The sequence below is a fragment of the Balaenoptera ricei genome, chromosome 16, assembly GCF_028023285.1.
Source record: "Balaenoptera ricei isolate mBalRic1 chromosome 16, mBalRic1.hap2, whole genome shotgun sequence".
In the NCBI taxonomy this organism is placed as follows: domain Eukaryota; kingdom Metazoa; phylum Chordata; class Mammalia; order Artiodactyla; family Balaenopteridae; genus Balaenoptera; species Balaenoptera ricei.
Window position 1 is genome coordinate 60,505,644 of NC_082654.1, and position 14,082 is coordinate 60,519,725.

The 14,082-nt window shown below is 31.9% G+C and overlaps 1 protein-coding gene across 3 annotated transcripts in view; it reads right to left on the minus strand.

Moving 5' to 3' along the window:
- ADK (adenosine kinase) overlaps positions 1-14,082 on the minus strand; it is a 511,842-nt gene that overhangs the window by 231,401 nt on the left and 266,359 nt on the right. For all 3 annotated transcript variants that reach the window (XM_059899210.1, XM_059899208.1, XM_059899209.1), the window contains 2 exons: positions 10,947-11,119; positions 7,946-8,054 (listed from right to left, as the gene is read on the minus strand). In XM_059899210.1, the coding sequence (XP_059755193.1) occupies positions 7,946-8,054; positions 10,947-11,119 (282 nt within the window). The remainder of the gene's footprint in view (positions 1-7,945; positions 8,055-10,946; positions 11,120-14,082) is intronic.

Consider the following 14,082-nt stretch of genomic DNA (forward strand, 5'->3'; position numbering starts at 1 on the left):
TAGGGAAAGATGGGAGAGAGTTACAGGGAAAAGTGTTCAAGGGTTTATCAAAATTTAAAGAAAAACTTGTGTCAGCAATCTGTATAGAGTACAAGAGGAATGCATTTGGAAAAGCCGTAACCTATCTTTCAGAATATCTTCAACTATTTAGGATTTGCTAATGTTTCTAACTGTATCAGGACAATGTCAGTGAAAAAGTTAACATGAATATGTCCAAGTGGTAGAGAGAAAACACATGACAGACACAAGAGGTTAGAGTCAAATGAGCCCTGTTATAAAGCTGAGAAACCTGTATTGGTCTGAAGCTGGATAACAGCAAATATGGATTTAATATGCCTGAGTAAGTACTGGAAAGGAAGAACACTGTTTTCTCATTTTTCATCCCACTTTACCAAATATAATTTTAAAATCTTCATCTACTACATGTCATTCACCCAAATCAGAAAAAAAAAAATTAGGTGACATTTTAAAGAACTGACCCCAAAACATGGTAACATTGTATCTAGAACAAATAAATGAGAACAAAAGCTTACAAGACACTCTTTAGAGTACCTGCAAAAGAGAAAGAGGTAATAGGAAGAAAACAAAAAAGACTTACTATGACTTCCACTACATATGTCAAAGAACAAAGACATAAATTCATTATTTGTCTAATTAGGAACAATTATATAATTTATAGCCATAATACCTGAATATCACTGAAACCATTATGAGATGTGGATACAAGATTGAATGCAGGGACCATGGAGAATTACTGCTAATTGGTACAAAGTTTCTTTTTGTGGTGATGTTCAAGTTCTAAAATTAGATTACAGTGATGGTTGCAGAACTCCATGAATATACTAACAATCACTGAATTGTACACTTTAAACCAGTGAACTTTACAGTATATAAACATCTCAATAAAGCTGCTATAAAGAGATTAAATCCAATTTAATTTATCTAGAAGAACAGAGACAACAGAACATATGGGTTAAATCATATTAAGCTATAAAGATTGTATACAGTAAAATATGTTAGAAAACAGATATACTTCTACAGATACTAGACTATGTCCAATTTATATACAATTTCAAACATGTGACAACTAGCACATAAAAATGTATACTGTCATCACAATGTCTATAAATTTTCCCTCTCAAAGATGTTTATTAAAGAGATTTAGTAAACATTTTCTCAAGCAATTGCTGAGTGGTCTGAAATATATAAATAAAGTAAACTGAAGTGTAAATATTTCAGTAGATGGTTTGTTAATTCATTTGAGGCTCTATATAAGAACCTACTGTCTTAATAACTAATTGCTATACATACGTTTATTTTCTTACCTTCTAAGGCAATTAACACGTAGTGTGGTTTCCAACCTCACATAAAATTCCAAGACTTCATTATAATGTCACAAATCCAAAACACAAAAACTTCCAATCTTTATCTTTAGAGCCCAAAGCTTCTTTAATCAACACTCTTACTTTTCTAACTAAGTAAAAAGATTATTCTGTTTAGCTGAAAACAACCTTACTTTAATATTTCATAGATTCCCTCCTCCTAGTAGAGAGTTTTATTTTTGACAACTGCTAAAAATAAGACTTAAGAAAAATTACAGGAATATAGGAGTAAACTGCTCAACTTGGAGAAAATATTTATCTATAAAAATTCAAAGTATTAGTCTAAAAAATGATACTGTTAGAGTTTAACTTGCCAGAAAAAAATTCTAGACAAACTGAAAATAAGTACAAATAGAATTTCTAAAAATCACATTCTTGTTCGAAAAATTTTCTAGTATGAATCAAAGATTATCTCTAATAAGGAAGAAGTAAGAACAGTAATAATTTGTGTAACTCACTGGACATCAGTAACATAAGGAAAATTTTTTTTAAGTTAAAAATTAAACTCTAATACTAATGCTTAAGAAGCAATACAATTAACAGTCTTTTTCTTTCTCTCTATATTATATCCAAGCTAAAGATAGACATTTTTACCACATAGTTTTGGGCTTTACTTGAAGGGGTATCAAATTGGTACATAAAACTCTAAATTCCTGCAAGACAAAGATTCATATATATACAACAACCCCCTTATCTGTGGGGAATAAGTTCCAAGAACGCCAGTGTGTACCTGCAACTGCCAACAGTACTGAACCCTTTATATACTACGTTTTTTTCATCAGCACTATTCTTGCACTTTGTGGCCATTATGAAGTAAGATAAGGGTTATTTGAACACAAGCACTGTGATACTGCAACAACTGATCTGATAACTGAGACAGCTACTAAGTGACTAAAGGGCAGGTAGAGTACAGTGTGGGTATGCTGGACAAAGGACAGAGCAGGATGGCACAAGATTTCATCAGCCTACTCAGAATGGTGCACAATTTAAACTTATAAATTGTTTATTGCTGGAATTTTCCATTTACTATTTTCAGGTTGAAGTTGATCATGGGTAACTGAAACCACAAAAAGTAGAACGGCGGATAAGGGTTGGAAGGAGGGGCAGGGGTTGGGTGTACTACTATACTAAATGTCAGGAATTATATACAAACATGTAATGCTCCAGATAGAAGGGAAAAAAACACATTTTTCTTATTTTATTTTTTGAATTTATAAATGTAATAGTTAATGTCACCTATAAGGATATTTTTAAAAATTTTAAAAAAGGCTTAAAAATTCACAATTACTCCCTAATGAAGTCAATGAAGCAATCCAGAATAGTATAGTCAAAAACCTGAAGTAAAAAAATGCAGAAATAAAGCCAAATGATGATCTTTGATTTGACCAATACAATGGGAGCTCCAATACATAAGCGTTCAAAAACTGCATTTAGAACACTGATAAAATGAAAAGTCAGAGGTAGTTCAACCATCCAACTCCTTAACTAATAATCTCAGAAGACTATTATGAAGATTAATAAATTCCAAAAATGCCTTGAATTCATTCATAGCTAAATGCTTTATAAAGAACTGTGACCTATTAAATCAATTATCATTCACAATTAAATAGCTTAAACTTAAAAAAAATCAATTTGTTTACTTATTTTGCCAAAGTATATTCATTATAATAGTACAGCGCTCACAAGATGATACTAAAAAGGCTTTTTCTATGGTGTAATAAGGTTTTATGGCAACGAGTTTAAGTAATTGTCCATAAGTGAGCAAAACTTTTCTATTTTCACCTATCCAGATTTTTTTTTGGGGGGGAGGGAGTAGTACAAATCTCATACATATATATTAAATTAATAGGTATCTTTCATTTCCTTGTACATTACTCTAATTTCTGTTAGGTCACCATTACGAGACAAATTCATTCCCTTTCATTAGAACCTTTCTCAAATTTTTTCATGACAAAGTTAGAATATTAGATGATACAATTTTGAACATAATCAAATGTCTTTTAAAATTCCTAATCATGTTATACTGTAGAGTATTTTTTAGTAAATGCTATCAAAAGAAAACCAAATCCTAAAAAAACAGCAATTCTATTATTTCATTATACATTCAATTTGTTATTCAACATTCACTGAAAAAATTACTAATATGTAAAATTCCAAATAATGATCTCATAGACTAGATTTCTTATAATTTATCACCTCATTTTAATGAATTTAGTTATTGCTTTCACATTACTGACAAAGATATTTAATTGTGAGTCTAAGTAACAGTTCTACTAAGATAAATTATTACTCATGGAGTCATTAAGAATTTTAGTAGAAAACCCAACCAGGACAAACAAAGTGAGAGATGTAAGACCTAAATAGATGTTATTGATTACTGCTTGTCCTTTACATGGAAAAACTCCTATTTCTTACCAAATATGGGAACTCTATTCCTTTCCTCCAAGGTTGTACACTTCTCCAAACCATGTTTCCTCCAATTATCCATGATCATACCTCCCGTTATTCCAGAAGCAAATATTAGTAACATTTAAAACCTTACCTTCACAAAAACTATATTAACCAAAATGGTAAGACTGTAGACTGAAAAGAGATAAAAGTGGTCAGATGGAGTTATAAATTAAAGACAGACAGGGTAAAAGAAGATCTGTAATAAGCCACTGGAACTGGAAAAATCACAGAAAGAAGGAAATATGCATAGGAGTCAAAGGAAAATTCAAACTACTGGTCCCATATTCTCAAACAATTATTGACAAACTATGATTCCCTGTTCTTCCATTACAGTGCTTAATTTTGAATCAGTAAAAAAGAACACACATTGGGTGACAGTTTATGCAAAGTAAGTCACATGGCACTGGAAGCTTTTGTTAACCTATTTCTTAAATATCTGTTTGATCTCTAAAGTTAAAATTTCTCCCTATATAGGCCTAAACTTGCAAGATGATTAGTGTTTTACCATGTATTTGAAACTTGGAACCTTTTTCTCATTAAAAAGTCTTTAGAAATAATGCATAAATTTCTGTGCCAAATCCCACTGTACTCACAATGTAGTCCAAAACACTATTAAGGACTGACTGACAATATTAGAAAAATTACTATAACATTAGTAATTATACATGGATGAACAGTTATCTACTAGCTAAGAGCTTTTAAATTTATTTTTAAATGATAAAGTGACAGCTAGAGAATTTTATAGAATCTACAACAGTAATTTAGGGAGTTTCTTAGGTTGAATCAACCTTAAGACTGTTCAAATTCAAAGAAAAAGTCAGGCAATCTGGCAGAAATAGAGAGTCAGCTAAAAAAAAGGAAAAACAAAACCAACCAGGAAATTTCTAATTCCAACCATGATGAAAAGAATGAGGAATGGATTTAAACAACTTACACAACTATAAAATTGGACAAAGTATAGGAAATATCAATTTTGAGAAATTGGACAATAATCAAATAAGGGGCAAGATAAGGTGATCCCTACAATTATTCAAACTTAATTCCTAGAGAGAATTTCCAGATGGCAGTCAGGGCAGAGAGAACCTACACAGAGTCCAGTAGTCTCCATTCAGGAAAGCCAAGGTAGCTAGCACATGCAAGGGCAGCATACTGGAAAGGAGAGAGCCATTTGAAGAAAGAGGTACAAAATGAGAACTCAAGATCTGCAGGACTTTTCCAAGTCTTTAGCACATGTGCATGAGGAAACAACCCAATGCCATGGCAAGAACCAGAAAAAAACACATATGATAGAATTTGCAGACAAGGGCATTAAAACAGGTGTTACAACTATATCCCGTAACTTTAGAAATGGCAGACAGCAACACGAATATGTAAAGCAGACAGAGCAGGAGTAAAAAAAAGGCCCAAATGTTTAAACACTGAAAATATAAAAATAAAATGAAAATAACTACAAATATCAAGAGGCAGGATGAAATTAGAGTGCTAATTTTCTCACTTTTCACAGCACATTAATATTGCTTAAAAAAGAAAATATATGGTTTAGAAATTTAATGGCTCCAATTTCCTCATCTTTTTCATAAACCTTTCCTAAATATCATAGTCTTAGAGGGCTAGTGTAAGAAATATTTCATATAAGAGAAGAAGCAGACATATGCCAATCTGATTATAAAGGTAAAGAACAACTAAGATTTACGTTTTCAACATGTAATTAGCTATTGACATAACCAGTAATCCCTAAAAACCTACTAACAAAGAATTCAGTTTAAACATGGAAAAACTGAGTTTATATGCCGTAAGTGGGACACCTGCTATGAAGGTAAAAAAGATGTCAACACTTCATTTAAACCGAAAGAGAATACTGGTATATGCATATTCCATTTCAACTTTTTATTAGAAAAGTTTTTGCTGTGAATTGCAGATTCAATGCATTATGTGACAGAAAATGAGGAAGGTTTTGAATTTTCTTAATGCTTGTGACCATTATTAATTCATGGAAGAGTGAGAAGAAGAGTTGAGTACGTAGATCTAGTTTATTTTATGTAATGCAGATAGACATCTTACTTATGGAAATGTGTTAGATATATTGAGCTGCTTCTTCAGATCAAGAACCTTTTGTATAAAGCGCTCCCACAATTTCAAGTTATTGAACCTCTGAAGTTTATGATGATGATGTAAGACGACTGCTGACACTACAGAACCTGAAAGTGTAGAGAAGCCAACCTGATTTCTTGAAATAAGTATAGACATACATATCTACTCTATCTAAATTTGCAGTTTTCTTATTAAGACTAGACTGGATGCTCTGAGCTGAAAGGGAATTAAAGATTTAAAAGAAATGCTGAAAGTCTGTGGAAATAATTTTACATTTCAGAAGAAATTTCACAGATTTTGATGAATAAGAAGTACGTTCTTAGTTGTTAGCAGAATAAATATTTGTTGAATGTTCACCAAGAATATACAGCATCTACAGCATCTCAAGTATCCAATATGAGTCTGCTATTTTCAGAACTATTTAAAAATAGCCAGACTCTGAACAAACTATAGATTTACCTGGCAATGTGAAAGAGCATTCTTTTATGAAACAGCTGAAACAGAAACTAAGAGCTAACAGCTACAATCAGATATATCAACTGGAATACATTTTGATACTTGTTTCTGGCTGAATATACCACACAAGTCTAAAAAGTAATTCAATTTTATTAATTTGACCAAAACTGATCACTCTACACTTTATACAAAACTGTACTTGAATAGTTAACACTACTATAAAAGTTCCATCCACCCAAAGTTGGCTAGATGAGTTATAGTTACATGATTGTTAAAACTATTAGCTGGTTGCAAGTTGGGTCTATACTGCTACAAAAATTTCATTCACACAAAACTGGCTAGATGTGTTACATGTACGTAAGTGTTAAAATTATGACTTGTTTCCAAGTTAGCTCATTAATTTGGGGCCCAATTACTATATACTGACATACAAAGAGTTGTAATTGTCAGGATAAAAATATTTTTCTAACTTAATATATTGTCATGTTTCAGTCAGTACATATAACATAAATAACACCAAACTTTAAACCATATGCTCTTTGACTTTCAAATGTAAGATGGCTGGAAGAAGAGATAACATGACTTTCCTCTATATAATCGTCTCAATGTAAGCATTTACTTGACAGTTATAAAGGGGTAGGATTCGCTATACAGAGGAATCAATAACCTTGTAAAGCCTACAGCAGTGCACATAAACATGCTGTAGGAGACATTAACACTAGACTGAAAGAAATAATTATATTTTCAATAAACATGTTCCTACTGGATAATCAATTTTTTATGCATCTTACCAGCTGTTTCACAGCTCAGGTAGTAAATGGCAGCAGCTGTTATATCAAAACCATATATGCAAATGAAGTGCTTTTAATTTTTCATAGGTATCTACTTAGTATTTGTGATGAGCCACATTTAACTCACACTAAATAAAAACAAGGTATTCATAGGGTGATTAATTCAGGAGAATTTTTAGTACAGTCTTATTTTAGAAATGAATTCTTAACCAATTATTTTTTATGCCAGAAGGCTTAATAATTCAAATTACATGCTGCCCATATTCTGATATTTAAAAGATTTGTCATGATCAATGTTTCTAAAATATTAACTTAAAAGGTGTCATGGTAATTACTATGGAATAAATAGTAATTAAGTTTTTTCATCAAATAAGCTCAAACTGTTTGCAGTGAATATTTATACTGCTAATAATATTTCCGCACACAATGCATGGCATCATTCACAACAAGTAGCCTAAAAATACAAAATATAAATTTCCAGAATTACTTCAAAAGACCTTAAGATTTAATATAGAATTTGATACTTGGTTTAAAAACATCTATGTATAATGTATGCAAAAGAGGTATATTTGAAGGTAAATAATACAAATCACCTTACCACAGAATGATCATATTTCTGTTCTGTATTTGTAATAGTGAACCTAGCATATGCTTTGAGATGGGTAAAGAATTTACAGGATAATAAGAGACAATTATTTTTAAATGTACATCAGCTAACAACTATAATTTATAGTGTGAATATGTACCAGAAATTTGAATTAGGCAAATACTTACTGCTATATAATAAACTCTTGCTTTGTCTACCAACATCCAGTTTTTCTCCATATCAAGATGATTTTCCTTTTTATAACAATTGGCAGCAGCAAGATTAGCTACAAGGGATCTAAAACAACAATAACAAAAAGTAAGTAAGTTTTACATATAGTCAAACTTGTCTTATAACTATACAGTTAACTAAAAATATTTTTGTACATTTTGTTTTAATTTTATTCTTAATTCTTCAAACTGCCGTACAGATTTTAATAAATGTAAATACAGTTACTTTTGTTTTGAAAACTTTTCAAGACTTCTCTGTTGCCTTTGAGATAAACAAGGACATTAATCCTTGCTCTAAATATCATCTGGTATTTTGAGAAACTGGCATTTAAGCTTCCTTTTGATACTAAAATGATAAAATTATCTACTTTCTACATTTTTAATAGTTCAAAATGCAGTTAAGAAATAGCTACTATGTAGTTACACACAAAAAAATATATATGCAACTAAAAACTTCAGTTTTCAAATATCAACACACTATCCACTGATATTTAATCTAATGCTTTAAAAGCCAAGTATGGGATTAATTTTACAAAACACACATATAAATGTAGACCATATTTACTATGAGGGATTAATTTTATTAATCCATTACATTTTACATTACATTACATAAAACCATTACATTTTATGGACTAGAATAAATTAAAATTAGTTTTCATAGTTGAAAACTCCCTGCGCTGTTCCAGTTTTGTAGCTGAAAATCTAAGCAGAATACTACACTTAAAATCTTGTTCCAAGTGCCACACAGAGCATTTTATTATTGCCCAACAATTATACTTAATACAATAATTATTTATGTTACAGACAAAGAAATAAAAACACTTTTCCCCCTCCTTCTGACCCACAAATTAAAAAAAAAAAACTTGCCAATTTTTCAAATTTTTTTTTAGTAACAGTTGTGGTTAAAAACATCCCACAAATACATCATCTCATCACTTAAGATTTTGGTAATATGGCTAGATTCTCTTTTGAAAAAAATAAATCAATTCTCTTCCAAAACATATATCTACTCACTCATATGCCATCTGACTAACTGAAGGATACATTCTGTTTATGCTCAATTAAATTAATGAAAATAAGAGTGATATTCATCAATACATGTATATGCAAAATAACTATATTACAAATTTAAGGATAATTAATTTATAAAAAATATTTTAGTAATCATGACTCTTGCAAAATGTTGACAAAAAATGGTTACTAAATAAAAGCAAATACTTCTGGTATGAGCTACTAAACTGTATTTTGATTAAAAAAAACTACTCTTTCATAGGAAACTAAATAGTTCCTCCAAAAGAAAATACAGGTATTCTTACTATCCAAGTATATCTATCTGGTTCAGAGTTTGTGGAGAATAAGAAGATTCTTATTCTGTGGATTAAGAAGAATATTCCCTTAGCCTGAGTTTGGGACACTGGAAGTAAGAGTTCCTAGCTCTATTTAAAACAACTTATCCAAATCTATTAGGTTCCACAATTTGCATAATGAATTAGACAGAGAGGGTTTCCCTCAGTTTCTGACTTCCAATAGCACCTAATTAATACTGATCACCATGACCATTATATGAGTATATAAATTAAGCTGTTGAAATCTGGAAGACCTAATATTATCATACCTGTTCTTTAAAATAACAACTTAACATACAAAAACAATTTAGCAATTTTACTGTAGCCGGAGTGGTATCAGAGGCAAAAGTTGACACATTTCTCACTAATGGGAAAACTCTGCACCTGCCTACTAAAGTTGGTTTTTAGAAACACTGAAAAGGGAAAAGGTCTAAATAAGTATATCTCAGTGTTTGAACTGATGGTTTTATTTATTAAAACCTTAAAATCATAAATTTCTCCTACACCCAAAAAATAAAGTTACAGGAAAGTTTGAAAATGGCTTTGGTACCCTAATTGTTTTTGAAAGTTATATTTTAGTTATTTAATAACTACTGTCCAGAATAGTGTCAGGTCTTTAACATACATTTGAGAGGTCAAAGAGTGAGCAAAAACAAATGAGGTAAAAAGGAGGAATGGAGCAAGGGGAGGAGAGATAAGGGAGGAAATAAGGAAAAGAAGACAAAGAGGCAAATAAGAAAGAAGGGGAAGAAAGGGAGATAGGAAATGGTGGAGGACAGACAATATTTTTAGCTATAAGGGATGTAAAGTATCTAGTAAATCACCATTTTAAAAGAGATCATCTTTGGTGATTCTAACAATATAATAACTAGGAAAATTATTTTTTTTCCTTTCCAAAGGAGAAAAAAGCCCATGCTGATAAGCAGTATGCTAATAATGATGTTAGCAAAGCATGAATGTACTGAAGATATACCTCCATGTAGCTGCAAAAGGCACCAAAAAAAGCAATGCATGGAAGGTTCTGAGAGACAGAGTTCAAGTTCACACAAAGAAAAACTTTCTGATAAGCAAAGTTGTACAGAAATGTAATAGATTGTTTTTTGAGTGGTGCATTACCCACGACGGAAGTTGTTTAGTATGGACAGATGACTGTTCGCCAGAAATGCTTTAGATGACCTAATTTATATGAGGCTGGATATAATGTAATATTTTATATATGTTAAAAAATATATATGTGTATATATGTATTTTAATATTCCAATCTCAGGATATGTTGAAAAGAACATTCTTCCTAATGCCAGTTCGGCAAGAACCTAGCTACAAAACACTGAATAAAATGTGCTCGTTTTCTGACCCTAATTATAAAAAGTAGAGGCTGGACTAGATAATCTCAAAATTTTCATTTCATTACGCTTCATGAAGATAACAACAGGTTCAAGAAAGGTAAAAAAAAATTTTTTAAGGAAAAGTGATACTAGGAAGAAGAGTTTATTAAACATTAAAATCAATTATAAACATGAGGTCTAAATTCCAAACTCAGATTTGAATTCAGATTTTAAAAGTGGTTAAACAGTCAATTAGTACAGTGCTTCCCTTGAAATACCACTGACCTGTTGCCACCAGTGATGCATGCAGCACAAGTTCCTGTTGGCTGCTCATTCTGTTCATAGTAATGAGCGTCCACATGGGCTTCGGCAGCTTTTTTCTTCAGGATCTCCCCAAATTTATCTATCCCGATGCATCCAAAAAATGTTGCTGCTTTGTGTGGCTGCTGAATCATCCACTGAAAAATAGGAACATAAATAATTTTAATGGGTCAGAAAAATGGTACACATAGTTCAGTATTCTGCCAAGGATGGTGTCATAAAAGGGTTGCTTTGTTAGCAGCTATGGCTGTTAGGAATGGAATTTCAATCCTGTATCACCACTTATGATAACAAATTTGATATAACAACCGCATAAAATCTTATTATACTTCCTTCAGGGAAAGAAAGAGAACACCGTGGTTAAGAACTCAAAGTCATACAGACCTTAGGTCAATGCTGGCTTGATACAGAAAAATAATACTGAGTCCAAAAGAAGTAGTGAAGTGCTGTCATTAAAAGCCCAGAATCTATACTGAATACTGTGTGAGTTCAAATCTTGCCTCTGCCACTAATTAGCTGCATAAGTAAGACCATGTCACTTAACATTTCTATGCCTCATTGTCCTCATATGTAAATGAGGAAAATAATTATAAATACACCTCATAAAGCCGTTGGGGAATAAATTAAGTAATTTAAGTTAATGTATATGCATTACGGTACCAGGCACAAAGTAGATGATGTAAGATGATGTATATTAGCTGTGGTTGTCACTATTATTGTACTTCATATATATATGTGTGTGTGTGTATATATACACATATATATATATGCTAAACTACGTTCATGTTTAATAAGTTGTTTTAAAAACAAGTTATTGGACTTCACCAGTGGCGCAGTGGTTAAGAATCCACCTGCCAATTCAGGGGACACGGGTTCAAGCCCTGGTCTGCGAAGACCCCACATGCTGTGGAGCAACCAAGCCTGAGCGCCACAACTACTAAGCCTGTGTTCTACAGCACGCGAGCCACAACTACTGAGCCCGTGCTCCACAACTACTGAAGCCCGCGCGCCTACAGCCCATGCTCCACAAGAAGAGAAGCCACCGCAATGAGAAGTCCACGCACTGCAACGAAGAGAAGCCCTCGCTCGCTGCAACTAGAGAAAGCCCTCGCGCAGCAATGAAGACCCAACGAAGCCAAAAATAAATAAATAAATAAATAAACAAACTTATTTATTCAGAAATAAACAGTATTAAAAATTCTAATTCATTAGTCTCATAAAACTTTAATTTCTTTGCTATAAATTAATCACAGTGTATTTATTTTAAAATGCATACTTTTCACTGGTATGTTATCTTTTATAATTAGGCTCAAATTCCTGAGGTTTGTAATACTTGTATTAGTTATTGTAAACAGCATCTATTTTTTTCTAGGACTTTTTAGCAAAATACTCAATATGCAAAGTCAAAAGATAACAAAATCTTACATTACTTCCAAATATCTGGAGTATAAAAGAAATGCATGTATATTTAGTGTTAAAGGGATGAGGAAAGTAACAAAAGGTAACAAAGAGAAATCTGTAAGATAAAGATACAGTAACTGATGATCCAGTAGTCCAATTCTACTTCTAGGGATTTATCCTGAAGATACATGTCCACAAATATAAAACAACATATACAGAAGTATTCTTTGAGACATTATTTGTAATGGCAAAATGTTGGAAACAAAATGTCCATCCATAGAAGACTGGTTGAATAAAATATGATAAATTCAATCAATGGAATACATACAACACAACAATTTAAAAAAGAACAAGAAAAGCCATTTGAAATACAACAAATAAATGCAACATGTAATCATTACTAGATGCTGGACTGAGAATAAAATCAAACAGCTATAAAAGACTATTAGAATAATCACTGAGATTGGAATATCTATAATATATCAGAAAACAGGATTGTATAAATTCTAAATTTCTTAAATAGAGGATAAATACTTCAAAATTGTTCAGGGGAAAAAATATATATATATTTATTTATATAAAGAAAGAGAAAGCAAATGTTGAAATGCTAAAAACTGGTAGATCCAATGGCATTTTTCACAGAACTAGAACATAAAATTTCACAATTTGTATGGAAACACAAAAGACCCTGAACAGCCAAAGCAATCTTGAGAAAGAAAAACGGAGCTGGAGGAATCAGGCTCCCTGACTTCAAACTATACTACAAAGATACAGTAATCAAGACAATATGGTACTGGCACAAAAAGAGAAATATAGATCAATGGAACAGGATAGAAGGCCGAGAGATAAATCCACACGCATATGGTCACCTTGTTTTTGATAAAGGAGGCAAGAGTATACAATGGAGAAAAGACAGCCTCTTCAAAGTGGTGCTGGGAAAACTGGACAGCTACATGTAAAAGAATGAAACTAGAACACTCCCTAACACCATACACAAAAATAAACTCAAAATGGATTAAAGACCTGAATGTACGGTCAGACACTGTAAAACTCTTAGAGAAAACATAGGCAGAACACTCTATGTCATAAATCACAACAAGATCCTTTTTGACCCACCTCCTAGAGAAATGGAAGTAAAAACAAAAATAAACAAATGGGACCTGATGAAACTTAAAAGCTTTGGCACAGCAAAGGAAACCATAATAAAGATGAAAAGACAACCCTCAGAATGGGAGAAAATATTTGCAAATGAAGCAACTGACAAAGGATTAATCTCCAAAATTTACAAGCAGCTCATGTAGCTCAATATCAAAAAAACAAACCACCCAATCCATAAATGGCAGAAGACATAAATAGACATTTGTCCAAAGAAGATATACAGATCACCAACAAACACATAAAAGGATGCTCAATATCATTAACCATTAGAGAAATGCAAATCAAAACTACCATGAGGTATCACCTCACACTAGTCAGAATGGCCATCATCAAAAAATCTACAAACAATAAATGCTGGAGAGGGTGTGGAGAAAACAGAACCCTCTTGCACTGTTGGTGGGAATGTAAATTGATACAGCCACTATGGAGAACAGTATGGAGAGTCCTTAAAAAACTAAAAATAGAACTACCATATGACCCAGCAATCCCACTACTGGGCATATACCCTGAGAAAATCATAATTCAAAAACAGTCATGTACC